The sequence below is a fragment of the Panthera leo genome, chromosome E1, assembly GCF_018350215.1.
Source record: "Panthera leo isolate Ple1 chromosome E1, P.leo_Ple1_pat1.1, whole genome shotgun sequence".
In the NCBI taxonomy this organism is placed as follows: Eukaryota; Metazoa; Chordata; class Mammalia; order Carnivora; family Felidae; genus Panthera; species Panthera leo.
The window spans coordinates 38473013-38483470 of NC_056692.1; the positions used below are offsets into that span (position 1 = coordinate 38473013).

The 10458-nt window shown below is 58.4% G+C and overlaps 1 protein-coding gene across 2 annotated transcripts; it reads left to right on the forward strand.

Moving 5' to 3' along the window:
- Positions 1 to 1678: 1678 nt before the first annotated feature.
- Positions 1679 to 10079, forward strand: GRB7 (growth factor receptor bound protein 7). 2 transcript variants are annotated; one of them, XM_042916957.1, is made up of 15 exons: positions 1679 to 1854; positions 5857 to 6013; positions 6126 to 6279; positions 6475 to 6631; positions 6759 to 6880; positions 6972 to 7049; positions 7318 to 7455; positions 7797 to 7907; positions 8099 to 8197; positions 8442 to 8522; positions 8602 to 8718; positions 8904 to 8958; positions 9086 to 9173; positions 9279 to 9372; positions 9555 to 10079. In XM_042916957.1, exons 2-15 carry the CDS (start codon positions 5862 to 5864, stop codon positions 9699 to 9701), a joined length of 1593 nt encoding a protein of 530 aa, XP_042772891.1. In that variant the 5' UTR covers positions 1679 to 1854; positions 5857 to 5861; the 3' UTR covers positions 9702 to 10079. The 2 variants fall into 2 exon arrangements, with proteins under 2 accessions (XP_042772891.1, XP_042772892.1); XM_042916958.1 differs by lacking the exon at positions 1679 to 1854 and adding an exon at positions 2064 to 2117.
- The last annotated feature ends 379 nt before the right edge of the window (positions 10080 to 10458 follow it).

The following is a 10458-nucleotide window of genomic DNA, read 5'->3' on the forward strand; positions in this document are numbered from 1 at the left end:
TAAGAAGGCTCCTAGCTGTCAGCGCAGAGCCTGACACATGGCTCAACCTCATGAACTGTGAGATTGCGACCTGAGTCAAAATCAAGAGTTGGACACTTAACTGACTGAGCCACCCAGGTGCCCCTTATTTTTTGTGTGATTTTCTTCCTAATGTTTATTTATTTTTGAGAGAGAGAGAGAATGAGCAGGGGAGGGGAAGAGAGGGGGACAGAGGATCCAAAGTGGGCTCTGCACTGACAGCAGTGTGCCCAGTATGGGCTTGAACTCATGAAACATGGGATCATGACTGAGCCGAAGTCAGATGCTCAACCGACTGGAGCCACCCAGGCGCCCATGTGTGATTCTTTGGTTAACATCAGTCTCTCCAACTGGGCTGCATGAGGATAAGGGCAGGATCTGTTTTTGTTTCTCCCCACTTTTTCCCCAGTACCAAGCTTGCGGTTGGCATTTAGTAGGTACTTAACAAATATCTTTTTTTAAATGTTTTTTTTAATTTATTTTTGAGACAGAGAGAGACAGAGCATGAACAGGGGAGGGGCAGAGAGAGAGGGAGACGCAGAATCTGAAGCAGGCTCCAGGCTCTGAGCTGTCAGCACAGAGCCGGACGAGGGGCTCGAACTCACAGACTGTGAGATCATGACCTGAGCTGAAGTCGGATGCTTAACCCACTGAGCCACCCAGGCGCCCCGGTACTTAACAAATATTAACTGAACGAATGAAGGAATGATTGAGTGAATTGCCTTCTGTGCTTTGCACAAGCTGCTCCATGGCCCAGGTGACCTTGTCCCCTCCCCCACTTCTTTGCTTGGTCCACTTATACTGGTTTTTCCAAGGAAAACCCATTTGGAGAAAGTTGAGGCTAGAGCCACTCCTTGATGGTCCCCCAGGGCAGACCTCTTATCACCCTATGGACTGTTTGTTTACCCAACTGTCACCAACTCCTGGTTGGGAGGTGACCACTGCCTTTGATCCAGGCCTTCTCCCTGACCCCTGTGTGTGCCTAATGCTGAAAGAGTGAGCTAAAGTGATGGCTCTAAGGGGGGGGGGGGGGGGGGGAGGAGGGTGTGTCCCTGGCACCTGGCCAGAGCTTCCCCCAGATCACTCCTCTCACCATGAGACCCTGCCTAACTCTTCCAATTTCAGAAGAAGCTGAGACCCTGGACTTTGCAAAGAAGGGAGAACATACTCTGGGTGCTTCTGAGGGCCAGGGTGCAGGCTGGGTGGCCAGACTGTGGCTGGAGGTCAAGGGGCAGGCCTTATTGCTGGACACCCCTCTGGCTGGCTTCCCTCTTTCGCTGAGTGCTCTTTGCCACATCAAGTGGGACTCAGAGCCGCAGACAGGCCCCCTAGCTTGGCCAATGAGCAGACCCGATTTGGTGAGGAGCCTGGGGAAGGGTGCGCCGGTCCTTTCCCCTTACCTTCCAGCCCCCAGCCCCTCCCTCCCAGGTCACGAGGACTCCAGATCTTCGCTCTGGAGGCTGTTCAGTTCGACTGTCTTCCCCGCCTCTCCCCTGGCACCTGCTGGCTGGCTAAGAAGGGCAAAAACAATCCCAGCCAGAGTAGAGTGTCAGAGTCCCCGCCCCTCCTCCTGTGGTTCCTCCTCCCAAGCTTCCCACCCCCCCCCGGCCCCGCCCCCACCTGCCCAAGATAATTTTAGTTTCCTTCGTCCAGAAGCCTGGACACATAGGGCTGTCCCTCCCCCAACCCTCACTTCTACCTCCAAAGTCAGGACGCCCTCCTACCACCTCTAGGGAAGAGGGAGTGGATTTGAAATCAAGTCCAGGTATCTGGGGTCCCTAGACAGAACCGGACCTCGGACCCCGTGTCCTGCTACTCCTGCTGGGGCTTCTCTAGGTAAGGTTGCCAGGATGGGTCCCAGACGATAATCTGCTCCCACCCCCAGCCCCACCAGGGCCCCAGGCCGTGCGGGTCTCAGGGCCAGGAGCTGGCAGGCTGCCCTGATGGGCGGACGGACAGCCGCCTGGCTCCCCCCTTCCCTCTCCCCTTCAGTGATGTCAGGACAAGGGCGGGGGCAGGAGGGGACAGGTAGTTAAGGGCCAGGTGTCTCTCTCCCTAAACCGGTGGCCCCAGCCAAGTGTTCCAACGCCAGGGTGCAGGTAAGGACCAAAACGGGCCCTTCATCGTGAGGGTGGGGAGGAGCAGCAGGTCTGGGGCCAATTTGGAAAGATCCAGCCTCCTTCTGCGTTACTCTGGCGGCCTCACTTTCTCTTTTTTCTCCAGTCTCCCATATCCCGCCCCTTCCTCACCATCTGCTCTCAGTCTTTCCCTATTCTCATTTCCTGTCTTCCTTATTCCTTATTTCCCTCCCTGTACCCCGCCTCCCTCTGGCCCCCGGACAAAGCTGCTGATGGGGTTGAGAAAGGAAGATCTCTGATCCTCTCCTTCCAGAGACGCTGCTTTCCCGCTGAAGCCCCTCCCCACCTCCCCAGAAAGAGGGCTGGGAGGGGGGCCGAATACCGAGAGCTGCCTCAGATCATTGCTTGCTCAGCCTGAGGTTACCCGTTTGAGGTTTCCCCAAGGCTCTACTAAAGATTGACGTCTCCCCTGGGGAAGGGGTACCCTCCAATTTGGAGGGCAGTAGAGGAGAGGGTTCCCTGAAGTTGCTAGAACTCCTTCTCCTGTTGTTTGCCTGCTCAGAACACAGGGTCCTACCCTCGGAAGGGAAGGTGGGGGCGGGGCAGGCAAGAGGGTCCTTCCCGGCTTCAGAAGGAAGGCTCGAAGGCTGGGGGACTGGTGCCGGGGGTCAGCAGTGCAGTGGGGCCAAGGGAAAGTGTGTGTACATGTTTGGGGTGGGGGGGTAGTGTTTGCACAAAGACCCGAATCTGGGTCTCCCTGGCACTACGGGGATGGAGAATGCACCTGTTTGCCGTTGGAAAGTCTCCCAACCCCACCGCCCCTCTTGGTCGGCCTGCCCTGGACTCTGGTCTCCCTTGTCCCCCTGATCCTGCTGGGGGAGCCCTCCACGAAGGCAAGCAGCGTGTAATGATTAACTCCACAGACACTCCAGCATTCTTCCCAAATTAAACTTTAAGAGAGCTTACCCTCCCTTTTCGCATTGGTCATTTTTTTCGAGTGAGGGAGTGGGCGGGGCCTCAGGGTCCTGGACCCTCCCCCCAACTCTGGGTCACCTAGGGGTTTCCCGCCTCCTCACCTGGGCCCTGTACCCCCAGAACTCCCCCGAAGGTTGAGCCTTCCTCCCCTTACAATAAATCCCGATGGGGGCGGGGAGGGGAGTGCTGGGCCAGACGGGGGCCTTCCCGCCACCTGCTGGTCTCCAGCCCGGGCCTCGGCCCTGCCGGCCCCTCCCCCTCCCCTGGTTAGCAGCGGAGGTGGCCTTGTTTTCTTGCCCTGCCACCCGCCCTTGGGGCCAGCCAGGTGGGGCGAGATTCAGGAAGTAAACAAGGAGGCAGGAGGCCGGGACGGCGGGAAGGAGGGTGGGGCCGGAGCCGCGGGGCAGGAGAGGCCATAGGGGAAGCTTCGGCATGGAGTTGCTGTGTTTCGGGGACTGATAGATTATGGGGGTCTGTTTCTTCAACAGAAGCTTTCTGAGGGCCCCAGTTTGAGAGTTCAGGTTTCTTGGGAGGGGGCTGCCAGGGCCCCACAGCTAGGACCCCCATTCTTCTCCCAGTTTCATCTATTTGGTCCTAACTGCCCCACTCTTCTCTTGTCTTGGAAGGGTCTGAAGGGCAGGGTGAAGGATGGAAAGGCCAAACCCAAGTCTTCAGTCGGCCTCCAGCCCTCTGAGGCCAGACTCTATCTAATCTGATTCTGATTTAGATCTTCTCCCCTTTCCCGGTCCAAACACTGCCCTGATTCCTCTTCCCTGGGGTGGAGGAGGACCCCAGTTTTGGTCTCTGATATCCTGTCTGGCTTCCTTGCACACCCCCCTCCCCCAGTCTCCCTCTCCCTGGAGTGAAGTCACCAGGGCTGGTTGCCAGAGGATAAACGGGATGGGAGTGGGGACACTGCGTTTTGTTGTTGACGTTCTGGTGTCTGTTGATGTTCACTGGTGGATGTGTTTTACCCTTCCCTGCAGGACCCTGAGCCCCCTCCCTGTCTCTCCCTCCAACCTTGCTTTTTCTGCCTGTCTGTGTCTGTCCTCTTGGGTGTCTTGACTTTCTACTTCTGCTCCTGTAGTACCCTTCCAGCCAGGACACCCTGAAGAGTGTGTCAGGAGGACCCTCATCCCCCAGGGTTGATGTAGAGGAGTCCTCTGAGCCACTGAGTCCTGGGTTCCAGGGGTGGGCAGCAGCATCAGAATGAAAGCCTGGTAGGCCCCAGCCAGGATAGAGAGCACTTCGTGGTTTCTTTGTGGTGAGTGAGGGCATCAGTGGAGGTCAGCTCCACTCCAGATGGGCCTTTGAAATCCAGGCCGGGCCTTTTTTCTCTCCTTGGGGGAGGGGGCTCCTGGGCTGGGTGGTGGCTACCAGATTGGGGGCTGACTTTGAGTACCACCTGGACTGGAGGTGGGCCAAGGGTGGGGAGGAGAAAATGATGTCAGAGGAGCTGCAGGCCAGGCAGCTTCTTTCTCCCCCATCCTGTCCCTGCCCTGTGCCTCCCCCATTCCTCCTAGGCTGGTAGGTTGGGGGCGGGAGTGGAGGGAGGTGGGCAGAGGCAGGGTTGTTTGTGTTTCTCCTAAGCCAGGAAGTTGTGCAGATGAGTCAAGGTTGAATAGAGAGCCCCAGGCAGTGCTGTCCCGCCCCACCCTGACTCACCTGTCCCCCACATCCCCTCACTTAAGAGTCTGGGACCTACCCCATCCTGGAGGGTCAATGCCAGGTGCCCCCAGCAGCCCAACAGCGCTGGCCTAGGTCTCAGGTGTTCCCAGGTCCTCACCCAGCCAAAGGGGTCTTTCTTCCTGTGGAGGAGGAGCCCGTGCTGCCTCTGCCCCCGGTGGGCATTTTTGCCCCAGCTCTCCTGTCCTTACTTGTCTCAGGTACCTGTGCAGCACCTGTGGGTGATAAGACATGGGTAAGACCCTGGCCTTGTCTAGCAGTGCCAGGCGTCTTCAGACCAGTGGGTGGGTAAGACAGGTGCACGTAATTGGCACAGAGTCCCCAGCACAGTGCAGAGAGGGAGACCTTCAGTCTGAAGGTGGAAAATCCAGGAAGGCTGCTCAGAGGAGGGAGCTCTGGCATTGGGGCTTCAAGAAAGTTGGGCGGGAGGAGGAATCTGGGGAGGGCACACAAGGTTTGGGGGCTGCTGGGGCCAGGGCCCCCAGGTTAGTCCTGTCCTCACTGCAGCTGAGCCTGCCTCCCGCCCTCCTGGTTCCTATCCTGGCCCACCTCCTTCTCCCCTTCTGTGCATCACTCAGCACTTGGGCAGGCGTTGCCACAACAGGCTCTGGCAACCAGGTCTGGCAACAAAGCACTGGAAAAACCTGGGGCAGAGCCCGGAGGAGCTGAGTGCCCTGTGCTCAGAGCATGCTCAGAGACTGAAAGTCTGAGCCTCGAACAGTCTGTGGGTTATGGAGTCTGTTGCCCCATGGTGGCGGAGTGGGACCCTCTTAGCTCTTCCCCTGGGCAACCTGGGGCTAAAAGAAGGGCACTGGACTTGGAGTCCAAACACCAGGTTTTACTCCCTGACTCACCTGCGATGGGAGCAAGAATGCTTCCTTCTCAGGGACCTGAAGTCCCTTTTTGTAAATGGATTCACTCTACCCTTCCCCAGAGGCTCCAGAGAAACTCCAGTTAGAGGGAGAGCAATGAGGTGCTGTGCAAACTCTGAGGGGCCCCTTGGCAGCTGTGTGAAGTCAGGAGGTCTGGGTCCTCTTGGCCCCTCTTCCCAGGACAAGGGGTCAAGATCAGCCACTTCCAGCCCCCTCTTCTCCCTCAGATGTTATGGAGCTGGGTCTGTCTCCACCTCATCTCAGCAGCTCCCCAGAAGATCTGTACCTGACCCCTGGGACCCCTCCTGGGACTCCCCCGCCTCCCGATGCCCCTCTGCCTGGGGAGGTGAAGAGGTCCCAGCCTCTGCCCATTCCAACCAGCAGGTACGATGGGGTGATGGAGCTGAGGAGGGGCTGGTGGTGGGGAGGCGGTCAGCGCTGGGGTGAGACAGAAGCTTGCAGTCAACTCTTCTCCGCCCCTTACCTTGGGCCACAGGAATCTTCTTCGAGAGGAGGAGCTGCGGACAAGCTCTCTACCCTCCATCCCCAACCCCTTCCCTGAGCTCTGCAGTCCTCCTTCACAGACCCCCATTCTCGGGGGGCCCTCCAGTGCAAGGGGGCTGCTCCCTCGAGACGCCAGCCGCCCCCATGTGAGTTGTCTTGGGAGAGAGAAGGCAGGGATATGGGGATGCTGTGGATATGAGGGTGGATATGAGGGTGGATATGGTGCCACTTCCGTGGAGGCTGGGGAATTTGATCAGGAATCCCTGCAGGTGTAGCAGCAGCAGAAGGGAAATAACCACCCTTTGCCCTTCCTCAAGTCATCTGCAATTCCCGGGGCACAGGTAGTAAAGGTGTACAGTGAAGATGGGGCTTGCCGGTCTGTGGAGGTGGCGGCAGGTGCCACGGCTCGCTACGTGTGTGAAATGCTGGTGCAGCGGGCTCACGCCCTGAGCGATGAAAACTGGGGGCTGGTGGAGTGCCATCCCTATCTGGCGCTGGGTGAGTTGGGGTGGAGGGGGCTGCCTGGGTAGGGAGGCAAATGCTTCACACGTTGGGCTGGGCAGGTGGCTCATCTGGGAGGCCTGGCAGGTCTCCGCTGAGCCCTGCTTTTTGCCCTTGACGCCAGAGCGGGGCTTGGAGGACCACGAGTCAGTGGTGGAAGTGCAGGCTGCCTGGCCCATTGGTGGAGACAGCCGCTTTGTCTTCCGGAAGAACTTCGCCAAGTATGAACTGTTCAAGAGCTCCCCAGTGAGTGTGGGTGAAGGGGGTCTGGGCACTGGGATACCGTGATCCCCAACCTGGGCCCTCAATCCCTGGCTCCTGACTCGTTTCCCCCCAGCACTCCCTGTTCCCGGAAAAGATGGTCTCCAGCTGTCTGGATGCACACACAGGCATATCCCATGAAGACCTCATCCAGGTAAAGGGATATTCCCAGTCATGATTCCTGTCGCTTTTTGACCCTTAAGCATTGTGCCTTCCCTGTGTGTGGTGGAGGGCTTAGCACGGTCCTAAACGACCGGACAAGTTACTTTTCCTGGCTGAGCGTCAGGTTTCTGCATCTGGTAAATGGGACGGTAAATCTATGTGGATCACCTTCTCTTATGAAGGCCTTTGTGTATGTGTGTGTGTATCTCCCTGTCTCCCTCTTGGCGTCTCACGCTCTTCCTGCTCTCTTCTGGCCTCAGAACTTCCTGAATGCAGGCAGCTTCCCAGAGATCCAGGGCTTCCTGCAGCTTCGAGGGTCAGGACGGAAGCTTTGGAAACGTTTCTTCTGCTTCCTGCGCCGGTCTGGCCTCTATTACTCCACCAAGGGCACCTCCAAGGTGAGGTCTTGAAGGTTGACAGCCCCAGCCCCTAGGGTATCCCATTCCTGGTCCTTCTAGGAGTTGTCCCTTCCCTGTTGGAACTCCTGGACCTTTCTTCCCCTGGACCCTGAGACCCTCAGCTGCTCCTCTTTCCCTCCTAGCTTACCTACCCCAGGAAGTAGTGGTGGGAAAGGCAGGTGAAACTAAGTTCGAGCCCTGGCTCTGCTTCTGTTTGCTGTGTGACCTGAGGCACTTCTCTGCTCCTCTCTGGTCCTGACATCTCCCCAGCTGGCTTACTGGGACAATAATAGGGGGACAGGGTCTGCCTGTTACAAGTCCTGTCTACCCGTGCTGCACAGGATCCAAGGCACCTGCAGTATGTAGCAGATGTGAACGAGTCCAACGTGTACGTGGTGACCCAGGGCCGCAAGCTCTATGGGATGCCCACGGACTTCGGCTTCTGTATCAAGGTAAAGACCCTGGCCTGGCCTGGGAGGCAACGGGAGCTGCTCAGGCCCTGGGATCTTACCTAGGGCTTTTGAGCTCCCATCTGGGACACCCAGACTCCTCCCCCTGCCCTCTGCCCTGTGTCCTGCACTACGGAGACAGATATCTGGCCCTAATGGCAGATATGGGACCAGCTGGTTTCCTCTCTCTACAGCCAAATAAGCTTCGAAATGGCCACAAGGGGCTTCGGGTCTTCTGCAGCGAGGATGAGCAGAGCCGCACCTGCTGGTTAGCAGCTTTCCGCCTCTTCAAGGTGAGACCCTGGGAGTGGCATGGGGGCATGAGTGAGGAATTATAACTCTGCCCCCAGGAATGAGGGGGCATCATAGCCTTGCTCTGTTAGTATGTTGGGTCCAAGGCTGGAGTCCTCACTCCGGCTTCAGAAAGCTCCTTATCCAGGGCAGAGATGCAGTCTTGCCCTTGGAGAGTTCTGGTGTGTGTGGGTTTCACAGCCCAGCTGCCAGCACCTGCTTGACCTTTCTCTCTCCAACCCGCAGTATGGGGTGCAGCTGTATAAGAATTATCAGCAGGCACAGTCTCGCCACCTGCGTCCATCCTGTGTGGGCTCCCCACCTTTGGTGAGTGTACACAGGGGGGTTAGCTGGGGGTGGGTGCCCTGACCCCGTCTGACCCCTCTCCATCCTATCCCATCTACAGAGGAGTGTCTCTGATAACACCCTGGTGGCCATGGACTTCTCTGGCCATGCCGGGCGTGTCATCGAGAACCCCCGGGAAGCTCTGAGTGCAGCCCTGGAGGAGGCCCAGGCCTGGAGGGTGAGGGGCCTGTACCCATTTGCATGTTTATACTGGGAACCTTCTCTCCACGTGGGTTTCCATGGTGTGGGAGGAAGAGTGGGGTAAGGCGGGCCGCCAGGTGCGGAAAGGGTCTCTATGTTCTCGAGGTGCCGGGTGATACCTCAGTCACGCCCTGATCCCCTGTGTCCCCCACTGCTCTGCAGAAGAACCATCGTCTCAGCCTGCCCACCCCAGGCTCAGGCACGAGCCTCAGTGCAGGTGGGTGAGCACCCGGCGTCCCCAGGGGTGGGGGCTGCCGTGGCTTCTCTGAGCATTCCCGGTGGGGGAGGTTAGTGTGGGGACCTCCTCCCCAGAGTGACGGCCCATCTGCCTCCCCCAACTCCAGCCATCCACCGCACCCAACCCTGGTTCCATGGACGCATCTCCCGAGAGGAGAGCCAGCGGCTCATCGGGCAGCAGGGCCTGGTGGACGGGTAAGGGGCAGGGCTGAGCAGGCCAACAGACCCAGGGACAGGAGAGGCCCCGTGTCCAGGCGGCAGCTGTGTATCCTCGGGTAATGTTGCCCTGTCTCCTGGCAGCCTGTTCCTTGTTCGAGAGAGTCAACGGAACCCACAAGGCTTTGTCCTCTCTCTGTGCCACCTGCAGAAGGTCAAACATTATCTCATCCTCCCGGTGAGTAATCCCTGTCTCCTCACCAGGCCCCCTCGAGAAGCTCCCCGGCCCGCGGTGTGTCTGGGGCCTCCCGCTCTCTCCTTTGGCCCTGCACAAGCACTGGGGACCTCGGCCCTGACCAGGAGGGATCCCCTCGAGTCCCTCCCTGACCTTCCGCCCCACCCCCTGTGGCCGTCCCCCAGAGCGAGGAGGAGGGCCGCCTCTACTTCAGCATGGATGACGGCCAGACTCGCTTCACGGACCTGCTGCAGCTTGTGCAGTTCCACCAGCTGAACCGTGGCATCCTGCCATGCTTGCTGCGCCACTGCTGTACCCGCGTGGCCCTCTGACGGCCACAGAAGCAGGCATGGGTCTCAGCCTGTTCCAGGCTGGCCACTGCCCCCGATGCTCACAGGGTGGACTTGGAGGGGGCAGAAGGTGGGGACAGGCTCATGAACTGGAGGGCTCCCCTACTCCAGAGGGTCTTCTCCTCGGCCCCTCTGCCTCCCTCAGGCAGAAAGTGCTCCTCACCCACTCCACCCCCGACCTGTCTCCTCAAGAGAAGGCACTTGGGGTGGCCCTCCCCTTCACGGAACTCCTGGGCACTGCCCTGGGCAGGGCATTTTGGGAGAAATGGGGTAGCCCAGGTGGTCTTATGCCCCACACTTTGTACAGACTGAGAGGCCAGTTGATCTGCTATGTTTTATACTAGTGACAATAAAGATTATTTTTTGATACATCTATGAGTTCTGTCTGGTAAGACCTGGCTAGCTGGAGTAGAGAAGGGGAGTGGGAGAAGAGGGCACCAGGCCTTGGCAAATGTGTCCGATGGATCCTGGCCAGGTACCCTCCAGCCTGGATGTTTCTTTTCTTTCTTTCTTTCTTCCTCTCTCTCTCTTCCTTGCAGAGAGGGAGAGAGAGGGGGACAGAAGATCCGAAGAGGGCTCCATGTGGGGCTTGAACTCATGAACTGCAAGACTATGACCTGAGCTGAAGTCCGATGCTCAACCGACTGAGCCACCCAGGCACCCCCAGCCTGGATGTTTCTTGAGGGCAGGGTGGTCTTGGTCATCTGAGGATCTCCAGTGTCCAGCACGGAGCCTGGTC

Coding starts and splice junctions, on each gene's coding strand:
- GRB7 (XM_042916957.1), top strand. CDS start 5,862: ATGGAGCTGGGTCTGTCTCCACCTCATCTCAGCAGCTCCCCAGAAGAT. Junction 7,456..7,796: donor CCACCAAGGGCACCTCCAAG/GTGAGGTCTTGA, acceptor CGTGCTGCACAG/GATCCAAGGCACCTGCAGTA. Junction 8,523..8,601: donor GTGTGGGCTCCCCACCTTTG/GTGAGTGTACAC, acceptor TCCCATCTACAG/AGGAGTGTCTCTGATAACAC.